This window comes from Cygnus olor, chromosome 12, assembly GCF_009769625.2.
Source record: "Cygnus olor isolate bCygOlo1 chromosome 12, bCygOlo1.pri.v2, whole genome shotgun sequence".
In the NCBI taxonomy this organism is placed as follows: Eukaryota; Metazoa; Chordata; class Aves; order Anseriformes; family Anatidae; genus Cygnus; species Cygnus olor.
The window spans coordinates 11803047-11822292 of record NC_049180.1 but is presented as its reverse complement, the minus strand read 5'-3'; the positions used below and the strand labels follow the sequence as shown (position 1 = coordinate 11822292).

Genomic DNA, 19246 nt, shown 5'->3' with positions numbered 1-19246 from the left:
CGCGGCCTCTTCGGCGGCGGCGCTCTCCTCTTCCTGCCGGTGGAGCGGCGAGGATTGGCCGGCGGGAGGCGGCGCGGCCCCAGGAAGCGCTCCCGCGGTTGGCTGCCGCGGGCGGAAGGGGCGGGGCGAGCGAGCGAGGCAGGCCGGCGGGCGGCCCTGCATGGCGGCGCTCGGGGCCGGGCCGCGCCTCTCGCTGTGACGGGCCCGCGGCGCGGTACGGGAACGGGAACGGGGTCGGGTACGGGTACGGGCATGGGCCGGGTACGGAGGGGTGAGGGCCGGGGTCGGGCCACGGGGCCGCTGAGGAGCGGGGCTGGGAGCAGGCCCCGGGGCGGCCGCTCCGCGCGGGGCTCCGCTCGGCGCCTGGCCCAGCCCGGGGGCTGCGTGAGGCGTTGCCCGTCCGCCCTGCGGCCGCTGCCGGCTGGCAGCGTGGAGCAGAGCGCGTTGCGGTGGCGGCGCGGTGCCGGCCCACCAGGATGCTGTCACCGGGCAAGCAAAGGGCTTAACGCAGGGCAGGGCGCGAACACGCGCGTCGCGTCTGCGTCGGGAGACTTCCTATCCGTGTTTGAGGTCGGGAAGGTCAAAGAGTAGGGAAAGATTAGCTGGCTTCGGAAGCGTTAGTGCTGTGCTGTGTAATTGTCCCCCTGTCGAGCCCTAGGATGCGGCTGTCGTTGCAGTTGTTATTTGATGAAATGTGTTTCGCCAGACGCATAATTTTCTAGAATTGTAGTGAAAATACCACGGCTGTATGTTAAATCACAATTAAATCCTAATCTATGTCAAGTGGATTCAAGCACGTTGTCCAAGTGAGCTGGGTGAACCACAAGGCGGGTGGTTTGCAGTTGAAAGCTTTAGTCTTAAGATTATTCCGTGTCCTTGCTGAATCTGTCTCTTCCAATTTGTTTTCCCGACTTTGTCACCGCTGTGTCAGAACCTTTTGTTTTCTGTCTGAACGGGCAGGTTGAGGTCACGTGAGCGGGGAACCAGGTTGCCTTGTTTATGCAGCACGTGAGTAAGAAGGGAAGCCTTGTGATTAGGGCCTGTGTTCAGGAGGGAGATTCAATCTTCATATTCTCTAAAGGTTTCCAGTTCAAGCTACTGTCAGAAATGACACTCTGAGAGCACCCGTTCTATGCTTTCTGGAAGTTGGACTCATCTTAATAGCGGATATTTGTCAGATACTTGGAAAAAAAAAAAAAAAAAAGAAAATCACCACCCCGTGGTCAGTCCTTCCTTGCCCCACTTCTTAAAAGAAAATCCTTTTCTCTTGTCTTGTTCTGATAATTCCCACCTTAAAAATGCATCATGCTTCTAACAAATATTTGTATGGTGCTCTTAACCTGGCTTTCTTCTGAGATCTCAATTTTTTGTTTGTATTGCAAACAACACCCCGCAGAAGCGTCAGTTTTTGTGAGAATTTCAGGACTGCTTTCTGCTGGAGTGGGTTCATTGTGGTGTGGAAGATGGACGGTAAACTGGTTCCTTCCATTATGTGAGTTACTGCATTCCTCCCTTCCTGGAAGAATAAATGGACTGGGTTCTCTTCCAGTGCTGAAATACAAGCAGGGTGAGGTCCAAAATGGGCAATAATTAGCAGTGCAGGGGGCAATTATCTGTAGTCCTGAGGTACTTGTTGAAGTTACATCAAGGAAGTACGAAGACACTAGACGGTAACTGTGGTGTTAGCATGGCTTTAGCTGAATAGCTATTGGTGCCGTGTTTATATTGTGCTTGCGTATAGGGGCTTGATGTAAGAAACAAAAGTTTTGTTCCTTCTCTAGTTCTTCAGCATGGAGCTGGCAGAACAAATCTCGTCGGGAGCCACTTGACTAGCACAAGCAGCTTGGCGGTACTTCATCCTAGGGTTGCGGGTTTTAAGACCTTGTGTTTCCTTCTTAGGCTGATTCCTTGGTGCATCTCCACCCTGGGCCGAGTCCTTATGTATCAGGAGCTCAAAGCAGAGGGGGGTGCATTGTGCGAAGGGCCTGTGCCCCCTTGATAAGTAATGCAGCTCCAGATTTCTAATCCCAGCCCCATTTTAGCCCAAGGGAATTCCCTCCCTCCCTCACCTGTTGAGCGCTGTAGACCTGACCCAGGTTGGTCTTTCACCCTGCTCCCTGCTAGCTCCCGCGGTGCAGTGTGTGCAGGTCTGGCTCCAAGCACCCCGCCTCACAGATTTGTTCTCTGCACTGCCTGTGTTCTGCTGGTGAGCCGTCGGAGCACAGGGCGGGTGGGCTCTGGCGCGCCTTTCCTCAGGAGGGCGCCTGCAGCCGTGCCCGGGATGGGCTCGGACTGGGGCACGTCCATGTGCTCTTCAGGGGTGATGCGCACAGTCTGCTTGGTGCACAGCTGCAGAGAGGTGCTGGGCGCTTTTGAAGATTAGGAAGTTCAGTTGGTAATTGCTGGAGTCTCACCGTTAAGCCCTTAGAAACATATGTATTGAAGTCATTGAAAACAGGCACGCTTTCTCAAGTTTTCACAGGATGAGCGAAAGGAATTCATGTAACAAATGTCATATCCGTTCCTTGGAGTAGAGAGGTGTAAGAACTGAAATAAAAGGATGCGAGCGTGGGGGTGTGGGCTTTTGTAAATTTATTTTTATTTTTTAAACAAGGTAAATCCAAGGCGGTGGGGGGAAAATTACATTGAAATAGGACTTCTGGAAAGGTGGCCTAAGGCAGACAACTAACAGGAAAGATATAATTAACAGAAAGAGTAAAGGAGGGGTAATAGGTGATGCCGTCAGCCTTAGGTGCTATCACTCACGCAGTTAGTGCTTATCTCAGTTGGCGCTTACTGTCTTCAGACAGCCGCAGTTGCTATTCATCCTCTAATTTTATTTGTATAAAAAGTGTGCCTCTGAGACTTTGGACTATGGTGTAAGAATGTAACAGTAATACCTACTTTACGTTTTGTTATACTGTTCATGTCCCTGCTTTTGAAAAGCCCCTGCAGCAGATGTGCAACTGAGTAATGTTTGTTAACAATCAGTACCAAGTGCTTTCCATGTTTAGTTTCTAGCCTCCACCCGTTTTCTCTTGCAAAGAACCTTCTGAGTGTAGCGGGTCTCTTTTCAGGGTGTGTAGTAATGTCGTGTTGCGTTTTTAGGGCAGGCTGTTCCACAATGGATGGGGGAGATGGTACTGCCGACCTCGTGATTAACAAGAGGTTTGTATCTGAAGCGGAGCTAGAGGAGCGGCGAAAGAGAAGGCAAGAGGAATGGGAAAAGGTCCGAAAACCTGAAGATCCGGAAGGTATCGCATAGATTTTAATAACTGAAGGAAAAAGATCAAAGAATGTTTCACTTAAATGGAGAACAGAAGTAAAAGTAGTAGCTTGTATTGTACAAGTTCAAAAGGTTTTCACATGAAGAAACTAAGAACTGTTGTTTTTTTACACATCGCCTAATTTCCTGATTTACTCCTTCCTTGCAGAATGCCCAGAGGAGGCATACGACCCACGTTCATTGTATGAAAGACTTCAGGAACAGAGAGAAAAGAAGCAGCAGGAGTTTGAGGAGCAGTTTAAATTCAGTAAGCACCAACATTTATTACTTTGAGCAAAACCCAGCTCACTGCATGTTTTGTGTGCAGCAGCTGTATACGGTGTCTAAGGGACATGTTTGCATGTCTTGTCCCTCTCTGAGAGGGAAACTGAGACTTGAGGAAAGTATTCAAAGATGGTAGATGTTCCTGCAGGTAACATTTTGTTCTATGCACCAAGACAGCACTGCACACATGTGAAACTCAAAAGTGGGTTGCCTTTTTTAAGCTGCATTCCTGTAAAGTCTGGAATATGAGGCTTATTTTGCACATAAACCAAAAGAAAACAAAAAAGCGCCGGTACCAGTTCATGGAAAAGTGGAAGTGCAGTGTGGTTTTGTGATTTGAACTCATGCTTTAACACAAGACCATCCTATTTGAATCAATTAAAAAAATACATAAATTCTGTTGCAACAGATGTTACATTTCCTAGCCGTAATTAGGTGACTCAAACTTTACTGAATAATTTGAGGCTCAAGATTAGTGTTCAGAAGATGTAAACATACAGGAGTTGATTCTTCAAAAAGTAGATGTTGGACTTCTAGTGAAATGAAAACCTAATTTCTACTGATGTTGAATTTCTGGTTTTATAGAAAAATCCTTTGCTTTGTATCACCTGTATATGTGCTGCTGAGTGCAAAGATGATAATGAGAACTAGAAAATTATTAGTCAAGCATTTTGGGAAAAAGGGAACTATTGGCTCTGTCTAAAGAGAAATGAGGATGATACTGTGGGACTCCATTTTAAGGTGGGTTCTGATCGATTTTGGTTCTTTAGCTGGAATCCTTACCCTCAAACTATTGTATTCTTTAAGCTCCAGTTTGCAGAACTGGATTCTGTCTAGAAATTAGCATGTGTTTGGGATGCAACAGAACTATGCTTAACCTTTAGTGATGGCAAAATGTTTGAGTCCTGCGAGGTAACGCTCCCTGGTGCTGCAGATGCTGTCAAGTGCATTACTAATTACTGTAACAGCCTTTCCGCTCTTGTAGCAGATGCTTTTAGAATCACCTCGGAATCCAAATTTCTTTGGGAGAAAGTAAGTGGGAAGAGCTACCTAAAGATCAGTGATGGGTGGATTATGGACCACTTGTTTACCTCATCAGAGTTCAAACCAATTCGGCCGTTTGTGACAAGATTTGTCTCCAAATATGTTTGATTTTGCCATAAAATATTCGTAAATATTTTTTATATCTATAGGAATTTTGGTGGAGCAGGAAACAAGTTGTACATTCCTTCATTCTTATCAGTCAGAACTGATGACACAACATAGGAGAGAAACACCTTAATACGAAAGAATTGTGTCTGCTTAAACACGTAAACTTAGTTACTTTAAACCTTTTGTGTAGATAAAAGCCAGGATGCATACTAGCAGTTCTTTTTGCTAGGTTATTCAGTACTGAAAGAATGTCTTCCAATGTTTATCTTCTCAAAGTAAAATATATATTTTTTTTACATTTTTTAGCATTTTAAATGAAAAATAATAGGAGTATCCTCTAAAAAGCTACTTTTAAATTTTTCTTTTTGAACGCTGATGGTAATCAAAATAATGATAAATGAAAGTCATTTCCTGTCTCTTAATTTTCTTTTGTAGTTTTTAGTGGTGAAAAATGGAAAGTACGGGTAGGAGCATTAGTGCATTAAAGTCTTCAGCTGTACCCACGGACTTTTTTTCAAGTGGAGAGTTTACTTTTTATTTCAGTAACGTTTGATCCAGGTCATTTTTGGTGATGTGACTAAGCAATTCTTGTCTAATTGTTTACCAGAAATCTGACTGCTACCAGCCTAGACATGGCTAAATGAATTGTTTCCTTTGCCAGCTTATATTACATCTGCAGCATCTTCCCTTTGGTTCAGGAAACTTGTAAACCAAGTACTGGAATGAGAAGCATCCCTAAGAGGGGGCTACCGAGAAGCAAACCAACCGCTAATTTTAAGACAGCCCCTGCAGAATAACATACACCCGCAAGCCTGGAGAACAAAATCTACTAAAGCACTATTTAGTAGTAGAGAATCTCCCCAGCTGTAGGGATCTCTATCACTGCATCTCTTAGTTTGCAGATTGGGCAAACAAAGAATGAAATGAATTCATGTCTCTTGGTTCAGCAAATGTCCAGATTTTCACTGCTCTTGCTGTCTGTTTGAAGGAGTCCTTGGCACGAATGAATGCTACAGTTTACTGTCTGTAGATTCAGAAACAGTAGGGCTGAGTCTGTAAAAAGTAACCTCAAATAATAACTGATTTCTAGACCTTTTCTGTCAGGAACATAGCTTGCCGATTATCAGTGTAAATGCATTTCTTAGCTTTTCATTTGAGTGAGTAGGACTTGACTATGTGGGTGAAGATTTAAAAAAAAAAAAAAAAGTCTGCCTCATGTAAAGGCCTAAAAATCCTCTTACGAAATTTAACACAAGGTGGTGTTTGTGTTCAGATTTTCTCAGGCTGACTACAAGCAGCAAGACTTGGTCTTTCTAACAAGTAATTTTTACTACCTCTCTAAAATCATTTTGATGGGGAGATGTTGAGCATTTGCAGAACAAAGTAAAAGACCTTCCTACTGCAGTGGTGTTTACTTTCCTTAAAGTACGATAGCATGTTTAGAGAGAATTCAATTTTAATAGGAAGATAAGAATTGTCTTGCGTCTGTTTATTTATTTGTTTGTAACAGGCATCAGTATCAGTTAAGTTAATAATTGTTTGCTTTAAGAAAGTGTACATCTTATTTGGAGGTAAGATTTATGGGGAAGAAGTGATGTGTTTTTTCCCGTTATTGGTTTAAGAACAGACTCTAAGGAGACAGCCTAAAACTTAATGTCTGAAACCAAAACAAGAATTATATCATTGCTTAATGTGGTTATTATTTGTTTCGTGTAACCTATTCCAAATAACATTTCAGCATTAAGAAAAGGCTGCTTGTGTGAAAACTTGGTTAATTTTCCTAAATTGTATCAGCAAGTCTAGTACTATTATACTGCTCCTACACGTTTTGCCTTACTATTCTCTGTAGTAATAGTGTTGTGGCTGAACTGTGTTAGTCTGTTGTAGTTTTTCTTGTAGAAGTGTTTAAGAGTTTGGGCTTATTAGCATCCAGTATCATTAACCATAAAGTATTTGTACTCCATGATTAGAGAAGGCAGCAGGTAGCTTGTCCTTTGTGGGGTCTGGTTTGTACCCATTACTCGGCAAGACAGTGCAAGTGCTAGGACACGCGCCTCACTCGGTCACCCAGGACTCTATTCCCTGCATTCCCAGTGACTTTGCTGAGGTAGAATATTTTGCACAATATTAGAAATATCATCTGCAAGGTATGGGTGGTTACATTTCACAAGGCAGTTTGAAATCGCCGGATGAAAATTATCCTAAAAGAATGGCAAAGTGATGCAAGGTAAACGGCTGCTTCCCGGATGGCTTGAGTTTATCAATATGCATTCTCTTCCTTTTTTCAGAAAATATGGTAAGAGGCTTAGATGAAGATGAGACAAATTTCCTTGATGAGGTTTCTCGGCAGCAAGAGCTAATAGAAAAGCAACGAAGAGAAGAAGAGATGAAAGAACTAAATGAATACAGAATATCCTTTGCTAATATAGCTGGCAGCTGTATATAGGGGGATAAGAGTCTGGGCTGTAGTTTTAGTCTGTCATTCACATTCTGTTTATAAATACAGCTGCTTTACAGAACATGAGCAATGATAGCCTTTTAAAGTTGAATGTTTTTATTGTAGCTTGGATCTCCTGCAGTAATGTTTGATTCCCACTCTCTGTCTTCAACACTTTTCCTCCCTTCTCTCTCCCTCCCCGATGACTTTTTTTTCTTACTGATACCATAGCTAAAAAGAGAAGAACATAAAGGAAGAAAGCCTACTGCTTCTAATCTTTTGCTTTTTTCCCATAAGTATTCTTGTCTTGCAGCCAACTGCATATTGGCTGTTTTTAATGTACCTGTTTGAAATAATATTTTAGTTGCTCTTTCTGTTATTCTTCTTGAAGTATTAGCTTTGTTTTCTCTTGCTGATAGCTGCAGGATGAGAAATTAAATGAAAGTGAACCAGCTGTGTGGATACACTGACTTTCTTCTGGGAAGGCAGTGTCCATGGAGGTTCAGCTGCTCTGGGAAATACAGATTTTAGGCAGTACTAAGATCAGGCCGGTTCCATTTTGTTGTTAAGTGCCAGCTCCTCACAAAGACATGCTAGAGAGCAGTATAGGGTGCTTTTTCTTTAATCAGTGCCAGACAGGGAACGTTGGGATTGATTTTAGGATTGCTCTCTGTGCTGAGTTTAATGCTGTTTTGTGAGGTTTTACCTCATCTGTAATGGTTTCTTTTGCCTTCTAACGAAAACTGTTGCTTTAAGTCATCAGTGAACAAAGTGCAAGTTCTCAAGGATTCCTTAGTGTAAATGAAAGAGTTTGAAGACTGAAAGAAGAGCTAGCAGCTCATGCTTACGAGGTGAGCAACATATTCAGTAAATAAAATGAAATAGTGCCAATGCAAAAGATCTGCATTACCTTGTACGAGTTAATGACTTAGAACTGAGAGCATGTTATATGCGAAGAGTATCTAAGTTCTCTCACTAATGCATTTATGAAATGGCAATACAGATGTATTTTAATTACTTCTTTTTTTTTTAACTTCAGAAGTAGGCCATGGTTGGCTGATGGATTTGACATATTTCCTTGGCATGTTGGATCTGCTGATGGGGTTTTCATGGGATATATTTAGGTTCTGTGGCAGTTGCTTGCGGGTCTGGCTAATGCAGGGGTGTGCAGTATAAGATTGTGCTGTGGAAGCAGCTGACAGCTCTAGTTAGGTCACGTGCATCCAGGGGCGAACCATACCAGCCCAGAAGGAATCTACTGTTGTCTTGAATTAGCCACATAACACACTGATCCCTGAATTTACAGAGCAGGGCCTCTTCCGTACATACATGCATACTGAACCTCAATCTTTGCAGTCTTGGTAGAATCAGCCAGCTTTGTATCCAAAGTCTTGCTGTAAATTGTAGAACTTGCAATGGGCTGGAGGGAGAGAGAGAGTGCTTTATAGTCACCTCATTTTGTGAGAAGCTGTTTTTCCCATTCCATTAACTTGTCCCTTTTGACTTTTTTAAACATAATATTGCAAGCACCTCCAGAGCAACTTGTAAAATGGCATTCGTTCAAAACGTAAAAGGTGTTTTTTCAGCATTAGGCACGTGTAGATTTTTATTACTTGTTTATCACTACAGTGACAGAATGCAATGGGTATTGCTAAATGTGCTGGTCATTAGGCACTGTGCAGGAGTTCCTCCAAACTAGTAAATGGAATGTCAACCCAATAGGTTTGATTATATGGTCATTTTCCGGGTAAAAGATCCAATTTAAGCTACCCAGAGGCATTAATTCCATAGTAAAAACCTACGTCAATATTGTAGCACAGAGCTTTTTTCTTTCTTTTTTTTCCCCTACATTTTTAAGGTTAAACAACCATGAAACCATACATCTTAATGCTAAACATGCCTTGGAATATTTTAATGCACTCTCAGGCATAAGAAATGCATGTGCATGGATGCATAGGAAATTTGTTTTCTCTTATATGAATAATTAGGTTTATTTTGGTCCTTACCCTGCCCTTTCAGCATTGGTCTGACTGTGCTTAAAGATTTAAAGATTGATTATTTTAAGCCGGTTCAAAGAAGTGTTTGAGAGCAGCATCTTCTTGTCTTATATCCCAAGTGTAGAAATCCCCTCCAAGAAGCAGGCCTTATTGTAGGACAGCTCTTTTTAAATGCAGATGATATCTGATCGAGATGTTTATTTGTAATGTAGTTCTTCTGAGACATTTCGTGGCTAGGTATAGCGTTACATTCGTTAATGACAGCGGTACTTAAAAAGTCTCTTAAAACTTGCTGTCTCTCTGGTGGGTCAGGAGTATTAGGAGAATGGCATCCTGGATAGAAGTGAAAAGCCTCCAGTTCTCTCTCTTAAAAGAAAAGTTTTTGGGTTTGTCAGTCGGGCTTTTGTAGTGCAATGTTAGAATGTAACATGGTAATTAACTTAAATGTGGAAGTTGAAAGCTGCAGTGTGTGGAATCCTGTATTGCAACATCAAACTCTTTGACACAATGAGCTTTCAGATTGCTTCTGATAGCCACAGGATGGCACTCCTGTGCCATGTTAAACATTGGAACAGTGGTTTGGACTGAGGAGAGTCAGGTTAGTTGAGGTAGGGAGCAGGCTGGGTTGCTGCTGTATCCTTAGGAAAATCAAGTACGCAAACTCCTGATCTAAAAGTGTTTGGTGACTTTGAGTGTGCCACTTCAAAACAAGGTGTTGATTTTTAATTTGCAGATGTTGAGGGGGAGTGGAGAGGGCTGTGACCTTAAATATATGGTCCATAAATAGAAATTTCACTATTCAGTATTTATATGCAGTAGGTGGGACACACCTGTGAAACTCGGGGCTTGTGGTTATGTTGGTTGGTCAGTGGAATAGTAGTCAGAGAATAAACTGGTGGAAAGCTAGATTCAATGGTGTAAACAAACACCCTTTTAAATTAGGTTAACTTTCCTTTGCTGTGTGCAGTTTTAAAGTTTTGCAGAAGCCTTTATGGCTCCACTGGTACCTCATTAATAAGCAGGATCTTTGACAGGCCTTGTCTTGCTAGACACTGAACATTAACTCTAGATCCTGCCGCAGAAGGAGATCTAGATCCTGCCACAGAAGATCTGTTTAGCGTGTTTACAGATTGCATGCACCTTACTAACAGACCAAGTGCCTTCTTACTCGGTCTGAGAACCTGCCATAACTGCTGCACCTCATGCTAGGTTTCAGCTGCGTCCCACCTTTCTAACAGTGTTTTAAGCTACATAGTTTTTTCAGTGCAGTCATAGTCTTTTGGGTGAATGTTTGAACACGTGCACCCTTAATCAGATCTGTCTCCTTCCTTTCGAGGTTGCTGTTACTGGCAGCAATAGCCTTGTGACCCTTACAGAGATGGGCTGAAAAGTTACCGTGATAAATACTGATACAGCAAATCGAGCTGTTTTGCTTCGGTGGGCTGAAGTCTGCTGGGTTCAGCTTAAGAGAGGCTTGAGCATTGAAACTGAGACCACATATTACTACTTAGTGTTGTTTTTTTTTTTTTTTAAAGGATTAGGGATCAAAGCAGCAAATTTGAATTACAAATGGATTGATCCAGATTGAAGGGGGAAGTACTGGATTGCCCTTTTTTGTTTTTGGTCCAGTCTGACCTCTTTTCTTTCCTAAGACCTTCAGGAAAAGACAGGACAATGTACATTTGTGGTGCTGGATGTGTCTGTGTTTGACCTTTCTGACTTCTGAGCACTGCTGCCTGGGGGTATTTGTGGGGAGAGCTGGTATTGATACACAAGAGTGCTTTGGACACGGAGGGTGAAGTCTCTTCTGGCCTGGCTGAATGTGCCAGCTAAATGACATTACAAATAACTTGCTTTTGATAGGATATGTGAATGAACTTCAGATGCTGCTGTCAGCAGGGCTGGCTAAGTATGTCAGGGAGGAAGTGTCTGTTTTCTCCACTCCTTCCTGGTTGATCCTTAACCCTTAATTCACAGCACTCTCACCAAAGTGGGAGTCAGTATGGACCCAAAGAAGGAAGCTGAGAAGAAATTGCCCATGAAGTCAGTGGAAAACAAGAACAAATTCTCTCAGGCAAAGCTGTTGGCAGGAGCTGTGAAACACAGAAGGTTAGTTTCACACCTCTATAAAAGCATGAGGAATGGGAACCTAGTTAGCAGTGTAAAGGGAGGCAGGCCAAAACTGCCTCCAGAGAGTGAGGTGTGAACCTTAGCCCTAAAGAAAAAAGGGGGGAGGTACAAGAAAAGACCAGCCTTGTTTCCATAGGTTCTCACAAACTGTTGGAAAAACATGAGGCAATTCAAATAGATAAGCATGTGTAAAGCAAGTGGGTAGACTCTTCATTCTAGACTGCCAGGCTTGGGTGATCCTGCTATGGGTTCCAGAGGCAATCTATTTTACAACTCTATTTGAAAATATCGGTGTTACCTCACTCATGTAATTTAATTCAGAATTGCATATTTTATCAACCTATGTTATCTGTGTTGAAAATTTATTATCTTAATTGTTGCTGGGAGCAGCGTGGGGAGGATGTAGGTTATGAGAGAAGAACTTTGTGTACCAATTTAATCCCAAGGTCATCAGACAAACTTCCTATGTTCCTCCTCACTGACATGCACTGATACATCAGCACCCTTTCCATCCCAGAGAGAATGGCAGTTGGGTTTGTGATCTGTTTGCTATTTTGATCTTAGCCTGCAAACACGGCTGCTGATGTGCTATGGGTTGTGTTAAAATTAGGCATCTGGGACCAGACTTACTTCTCCCAGACGAATCATCTAATACTTAAAACAAATCTGACATCTAGAAATTCAGGCACTGTTTTTGAATCTGTCCCAGAGAATGAGAGATTATTTTAGAAGCTTAAGTTATAGAGTAATATTTAGCTACCAGTACAGCAGTAGTTGCATGTCTGTGGAAACTGAAGTTAAGCTCTTCCACACCAAGTCTTGGGGGTTTGGGTAGTTTGTGTTTTTTAGGGGGAGGGGAAAACAAAGACAAAAAAAACCTAAGTGATAGAAAGCAGCCAACAATGCTTTTTTGTTGTAACTACTATTGCTTAACACAGTGGGATGTAGAGAAGGAGATGGTGTGTGCTTAATGGCACATCTAAAGCCTGCAGATGGCATTTATTTGGAGAGAGCATCTTAACTGTGACATGTCAGTGCCATCACAGACTTTCTTTCTATTTTTGCTGTCTTATTTTCTGTTGCAAACTAGCCAAAACCAGACATAGCATGAATTCAACATCTGCTCTCAGAGTTTCGTAGTTTGCTTGCACAGGACTTTTACTATTAAAACCTCCCTGCACAGAGTAACCTTTCACCTGGACTTCATGTTCTGACAGGGACAGAAAAGAGTTAATACATATATAATACAAATATGCTGATACTTCATCACTTTAGTTCATCACAGCTGAAGCTGGGAAGCATTTGTTTATATGGATGGCTTAGAGTCAGGAACGTGCAAGAGGATGAAGGAGAAACTGAGCAATGACAAGGAGGAGCTACAGAAGCTCTGACGAGACAGAAGCCCAAATAATGCTCCTTTCCCCAAGCACAACTTTGGAACCAAAAGGGACCCCCTTATACTTCTAGGTCAGACACTGCAGATGTCTGAGAAGTGCTGCCAGACTTACTGGGTGTGAGATTTCTAGATGTTTTAGAACAGGGTCTCTACGTGCTTGAGGGAAAGAAACCCTGGAAGGGGAAGCACACTGTTAGACCTGCAAATGTGGTAATTGTCCACTTGCTACTGTCAAGCCTCTTGTCACATGGGGTGGTCGAAACTCACGTAGTCATTCCTGATCTCCTCTAGCGTTTTCCCTCTGAATAGGAGTCCTGCAGTTAGGTCTGGTTACTGGGAAAGGGGTCTGGCTTGGATTCCCGGAGGCGTGTTTCTATTTCCTGGGGAACAGAGGGTACATGCAGCGTAGGTGCTGACTCCAGGATCTGCCATATTCCCTGAGGAGCCCCAGTTAACATCAGTTAGAAGTGGTGATGGTCACCAGGGGACCCTGCTGGAATTCACTGTAGCGTTTGAGGCGAAAATGTGACTTTTAACTTCACAGTAATTGATTGCTTATGAGGAACAAGACAATTTCTTATTTTTTCCACAGTTCAGATGGTGGGAATAGCGTGAAGAGGTTGAAATTAGATACTGATCATGAAGAAAAGAATCAAGGTACGTCCTGATTTCTGCAATCGGGAAGCTGTCTGCCTCTCAGCTGAACAGCAACTGACTTAGTGTTAAATCTGATAATTTGCTTTTCTGCTCCTTCATTATGCTAGGCAGCACAGACTTTGGTTGGCATGTTATCTCCTAAAGCAGTAGAAATGGTAGCTATAGGCACTGACAGCCTTTGTAGAAAATAAGGCTGGAAGGAACCTCTACTGGTTACTGGTCTGCCCCCTGCCTAAACCATTTCTGACAGACAATTGTCTAAGCTGCTCTTAAATCTCCACAGACAGAGATTGCACACCCTCCTTAGGCAGTTTATTCTAATGCTGAACTGATTTTACCCTTAAAACGTTTTACCTGATAAACTAGTAGGTGTCTCCTTAGCTGCATTACGAGCCTAGTGCTTCTCTATCAGCCAGAGGTGTGGAGAACAGTTCATTCCCTTCCTCTTCACAGCAGCATTTGCTGTATTTGTATGCCTCCGCTGTTAACTCCTCATGCTACAAAGAGATCTTGTCCATCCTGAAACCAATTTATTTCAGAAAGTTATGAGCAACTAGGAAGAAAAATTAAGTTGTGTTTCAGTCTTAGCTGTCAGGGCTGCAATTGATTTGCTGTCAAGATACTCTGACACAAATAGGGTGAGCTGCAATTGTGTAATGATAACCCGATGCACTTCCTGAATCTCCTTCTGTTCAGTAAACTTTCAGAACACTGGAAAAAATTAATTAGCTGTGGAAGATGGAAGACATTGACTTAGTAGAGCACTGGAATGAAACTTTTTCCCAACTATGCTATTATATTGGAGAAAAAATCAATTACACAAAGCAGAGCTATTTATTCTTATTTAGTGGGTTTGGTATTTGACAACCATCAAACTGACAACTTTAGAATAAAAATGTGTAATGCCAGCATAGAGCTGGGCATAACTATGATGAAAAAAAAATCTCCTGAGGTAGCAAGTCCTTCCTGTCAGGATAGCTTTAGTGCAGCGTAAAGCTGCCTTACGCTTTAATTAAATCCTGCAGTCATCCACCACTGATATGGTAATAGCAGGTGAATGGCATGCAGCAGTTCCTGGGCTGATTTAAAAAAAAAACAAAACAAAAAACTTTTCTGCACTCTTGTTTTTGACTGAGGTACCTCTCTTTCAGAAAAACCGTCCTGTGTTCCCTTGGGGAGCAGCTCAGTGGGAGGCTCCACGGTCCACTGTCCCTCAGCAGCAGTCTGCATTGGGATCCTGCCTGGCCTGGGCGCATACTCGGGCAGCAGCGATTCGGAGTCCAGCTCGGATAGCGAAGGCACTATTAATTCCACTGGAAAGATCGTCTCTTCTGTCTTTCGTAGCAACAGTTTCTTTGATGGCCCATAACAAAATCCCTCCATGTGTAATGTAGTGCAGAGTATCTTCCAAAGCCGTGATGGATGCTTGATGCATCCTTCTGCCCCAGATATGATATTTCTAGCTAACCTCTCAACTTTCTCAACATTCAGATACTTCTAAAATAGCTCACTGAATTTATTTTTTGTTATATATATTTTTTTCTTCCCCAACTTTTCATTTCTGGGGTTCATACTGAGCCTGAGGTAGAAAGGCTGCCACCCTAAACCAGAAGGCACACCTAGTAATGCAGTTAAGGTCTGGGAGTAGGGAGGAGAGCGCCTTATCTTTTAAAATTCTTACGGAAGGAAAGAATTCTGATGGTCTAAGAAGTTTATACAAGACTTACAGGCAAAAAAAAATACTCACTTGAAGCACCGAAGTCTTGTAGAAACGGCCATGTGTTCTGTTCTTAAAATGTCATTTTTATTCTGTATTTGAGAAATGGGGGCAGAACAAAAATCAAGCAGATGGTGAAGTGTAGATTGCCATGACACTGTAAAGAAGTTTTTGTGTTACATGATTAAAGACATTCTGAATGCATTTTTTTATTTTGGCTCGTGCCATTCATAGTTGTTCCCATTCCATTAAGTAATTTCTGCACTACTCAACCAGCCCCTTCCTCAAACTGCTGCTGTACAGGAGAAGTGCAAGCCAGCCTCCTACAAATGAAGAGACAGGGATGCAAAACTCTTGTTCTGAATGAGTTCAGAGAAACTGTAGTTGGCTGTTCTACAAAGCCCATTGCCATCAGTGCTTGAAAAGTCATTCAGCTCTTCTGTCATAGCATCCTGAAGAGTGTGAATACAAGAGTGGGTGGGATATCCCAGTTCAGTCAAACCTCTTTGTGCACAAATTGGAGAACTCCATCATCCTTTCCAGTGAGAAGGCAGGCAGCTGTTGAAGTTCTGTTGAATTTAAGGAACCTTTTCATGGTTTATAGGTGGTGTGGACGAGGGAGACAGGCCTGAGCAAGAAGTTGAGTTTGAGAGGCAAGGGTGCTTCCTCTTCATCTCTGCGTGCACATAGCACTAATGGAAGTCGGTGGGTTGGAACAGCTTGACTTCAGTGCGCAAAGGTGGAAATGTCTTTATGACAGTCTCCCTCACGGCAGTCCTGCTCTGCTTACTAGACTCAGAAGTGTATGAGCTTCAGTGAATACAACTGTTGTGTGTGTCCCAAAGGGCAGTTATCTGCGTGTGATGCTAAGCAATGCGGAGGGCAGCAGATGGGATAAAAGCAGTGAAAGCTGAAGGGATTCATGCCTTATCTCAAGTGTTGAACTTTCCCAAAGGAAACAAGGAGAGTTATGCTCACGCTCAAGCTATCCTTAGCCAAATACTCCTCCTGTTTGCAAAACTGTCTCTCAGTCAGGCCTGTAAGATAATAATTCCTCGTTGTTTTGAGCAACCTGGCACCTCTTTTGTTTGCTCCAGAATTGCTGCTGCCTTTCCTAGCTACTAAAATTATGGTGCTACTACATGGAAAATACCTAGATCTTTTGATGCCTCTGACTTTCATCACACTTAATGACAGAGTGAAATGGAAATCGTGCACCAAAAAAAGCCTGTTCAAAGTTGCATGTGCAAGAGCCTTGTGTAGCTGGAGTGAGAGGGGGGTGTCTGTGCCTGACATTAAGCTGGACAGATAATGTCTTCAGAAAGCCAGAACAGCCTGCCCTGTCTGAGCATGCTGGGGCCATTTTCATAAATGTTTTTTTTTCTGTACAGCTGCTCTCCAAGCAGCTGTTAGATTCAGGTGGAAATATAGAGTGGGATTTGGCAGCCAGTTGTGGGCAGATGTGATGGTCCACAGGGACTGCAGGTGTGAGCAGGAAAGGGGCGCTGGTGGTCATGCTGGACCCTACATGACCAAGAGCGGACGTAATTCAATAAAAGCGGGCGTGAGAGAACCCTTTTTCCTCTTGTTCCCAGAAGAGCAGGAATGCGGCACTTGGGGAGCACCAGCCTTTGAGCCTGAGTTGCCTCCAGCAAGCTACTCCCGTGGCCTGGCCCATGTGAGCAACCTGCAGAGCAGTCCCAGCTAGCCAGTCAGTCCGTCGCGCCCATTTGCCTTCTGACAGTTGGAAGTCATCTGATGGTGTAATACCTAAGTGCACTCTGAGATAGCTGGTGCATGAAGAGTGCAAGGGACAGACAGCACATAGACAAACTGGAAGTATCAGCTGTGGCAGTAACCCTGCCCTGGAGCTGGCACGCTGGGGAAGGAATCCAGCAGCTCCATCATTTCATGGTGGACTTAAGATACTTTTTAAAGATTTTTCTTCTCTCTTAGGCATGACTGCGTAATGTGTGCTTCATCTCTTCTCCGGGGACAGCTTCATAAACTGCTTGTTGTCTGTGTTCGTTGTTAAATGCTTCAGAGAGGTGTTAAAAAATGACAAACCCCCCACAAACACTCCACTAGCAGAGGAGCTTACTAGCTAGTGCAGCTGTATACAAGGTTTTCTTATGAAAAGAAAATATTTTTCCACAGTTACAGACTTTGATCTGGAAGCTGAGTGTTACGGAGCCTGTATGGCCGGCAGCTGAGTTGTGTACAGAGTTATTTTTAAGTAAGTCCCCATTCAAATACTGCTTCCCCATTTGGAAGAGGGTTGATGTCAGTTTTTTTCTTTTTTTCCCCCCCTTCCAGAGGGCTTTGCAAAGCAAATATTTTGCCAGGCACTGAGTGCTGATGGGGAGGTGGGGGACTCCCCCCCGCCCAGGACAGTGCAGTCATCTCCACCCTTGGTGAATGAACCCTCCAGTCTGCTGCCAAACGGCTAGAGGTGCAGCAGGGTCCCACGTTGTTAATGGCATGGGGGGGGGGAGGGGGGGCAATCCTGGGACACAGCGCGTGAAAACATTGAGCGTGGGGTGACTGGTGCTGCTGGGTTTTTGCCTGTGCTGAGGTGCAAGAGCAGCCCAATCACTTACTGCTGCATCACTGGGGCTGTGAAAGCTCCTGGAAGAGCAGCCTGATTGCCATCGGTGTGCCCATCAGGTTTTTTTGCTTTTTTTTTTTTTTTTTTTTTTGCTCCCAGGAGAGCTTGTGGCTTTTGAGACAACTGTGGCTGCAAAAAAAAAAAAAACAATTACAGTTGGCCTTAAAACATAGGTAATGAGGAAGGACCATCACCTGCAAGGCTGCAAACCACACCATGCTGCTCACCTGTCCCCAGACCCTTGCCGGGACAGTGCCACCAATATCCTGGTCGCAACCAGTGAAGGCTGTGGGACCAGGACAGCCCCTGTTGGACTGTTGGACAAGGATCTCCCAAGTACCCAAACTCCTGGCCTCTGGGCCTTGGAAGGTGCTCCCAGACTGGACCATAGGGGAGACACTTTTTTTTAAATGTCCAAGTTTCTTTATTAACCTGAGTATAACAAATATAACATGTACACAGTATAAAAATGAACATAGAGCATGACAGAGGTACAGGTACAGCAAAGATACATGACCTATACAATGACCAGTTCATTGAATGATAATAATAATATATTAAGCATTTCATTGCTTGGAAAAAGCAAGTTTTGATTGTAAAAATTGTATCCTGTTCCACTAAAATTTTACAAAGTATATTCAATACTGAAAAGTGACTCAACAGAGCAGGACCAGGGCATGGCTGGCCTCTTAGTGTTACCTCAGGCTGGGACTGTACAAAATGAATCCAGATGCTTCTCTGGGATGAGTTTTAAGAACTTAACAATTAAATTAAAAAGTACAAAACTGTGTGTTTCAGGGAGGGTATTCTTCATTTAAAAGCATGTGGCACATGCGCTTTCGGTGGCACCAACAGACTTCAGCGACATGCAGATGGCGCCGCCAGGCATGGCACTACGCAGGCTCCGAGTTGATGGGGGGCAGATTTTGGTGCTTGAAGTACTGCACAACTTGCTGGGGCAGCTCTGCCAGCACAGCTTTGGCCAGTGTTTCCTTGGGGGCCTGCAGGCAAAAAGAAAAAAGAAACACCAACATAAGATGGCTACAGGGACTGAGCGAGGGCTTGCCAAGCTCTGCCACGCAGGAGAGGCTGGCACAGATGTCTAAGAAAGAGGACGAGCAGAGTCAGCGCAGTGCGGCTGGCCTGCCCCCAGCTCCAGACAGTGGCATCTCATTTAATACTCCCTTAAAGCCAGCTCTCTGATAGTCAGTACTTTGTACACCTGGGAATATACTGTGTACTACATCTTCCTTCCAGGAAATAATTCACTGGTTGGTCAGAATAAAATAAACATCCCCTTAGAGCAGAAAAATCAGGAATCTCGTAACAGCAGGTGAAAGGGAAATACAGTGTTTTGTTAAAAAAGGAGACAGATAAGCACAGGATGCTTTCCTGCATCCTTTGGCGATCCCATCAGCAACAAGCAGCACCCAGCACACAGCACAGTCAGGAACAGCGTCCAACCCAGGGCTGCCTCCTTCCACTCATCAACTCATCAGCTTTCCTCCAACATACAGCAGTGGGTCAGGCATCCATCCCACAGGGATGGAGCAAGCGTTGTGGGGGTTGCAGCATCCGAGAGCAGCAGACACTGGGACAGGC

The 19246-nt window shown here is 43.6% G+C and overlaps 2 protein-coding genes across 4 annotated transcripts in view; one reads left to right on the top strand and one right to left on the bottom strand.

Moving 5' to 3' along the window:
- The first annotated feature begins 83 nt into the window (after positions 1 to 83).
- PSME3IP1 (proteasome activator subunit 3 interacting protein 1) lies at positions 84 to 15240 on the top strand. Of its 2 annotated transcripts, none has more exons than XM_040571533.1 (7): positions 84 to 214; positions 3109 to 3254; positions 3435 to 3533; positions 6991 to 7112; positions 11112 to 11245; positions 13255 to 13319; positions 14471 to 15240. In XM_040571533.1, the coding sequence occupies exons 2-7, from the start codon at positions 3125 to 3127 to the stop codon at positions 14686 to 14688; spliced, it is 768 nt and encodes a 255-aa protein (XP_040427467.1). In that variant the 5' UTR covers positions 84 to 214; positions 3109 to 3124; the 3' UTR covers positions 14689 to 15240. The 2 variants fall into 2 exon arrangements, with proteins under 2 accessions (XP_040427467.1, XP_040427468.1); XM_040571534.1 differs by having other exon boundaries at positions 155 to 238.
- A 2814-nt stretch (positions 15241 to 18054) lies between these two features.
- CPNE2 (copine 2) overlaps positions 18055 to 19246 on the bottom strand; it is a 60211-nt gene continuing 59019 nt past the window's right edge. For both annotated transcript variants that reach the window (XM_040571531.1, XM_040571532.1), the window contains exon 16: positions 18055 to 18645. In XM_040571531.1, coding sequence (XP_040427465.1) covers positions 18538 to 18645 — 108 coding nt within the window. In that variant the 3' untranslated portion in view covers positions 18055 to 18537. The remainder of the gene's footprint in view (positions 18646 to 19246) is intronic.

What these genes read in the sequence shown, in the direction of transcription:
- PSME3IP1 (XM_040571533.1), top strand. Translation starts at nt 3,125, where the DNA reads ATGGATGGGGGAGATGGTACTGCCGACCTCGTGATTAACAAGAGGTTT. An exon ending in AAAACCTGAAGATCCGGAAG is followed by an intron (nt 3,255 to 3,434) that starts GTATCGCATAGA and finishes CCTTCCTTGCAG; the next exon opens with AATGCCCAGAGGAGGCATAC. An exon ending in AAGAACTAAATGAATACAGA is followed by an intron (nt 7,113 to 11,111) that starts ATATCCTTTGCT and finishes CCCTTAATTCAC; the next exon opens with AGCACTCTCACCAAAGTGGG.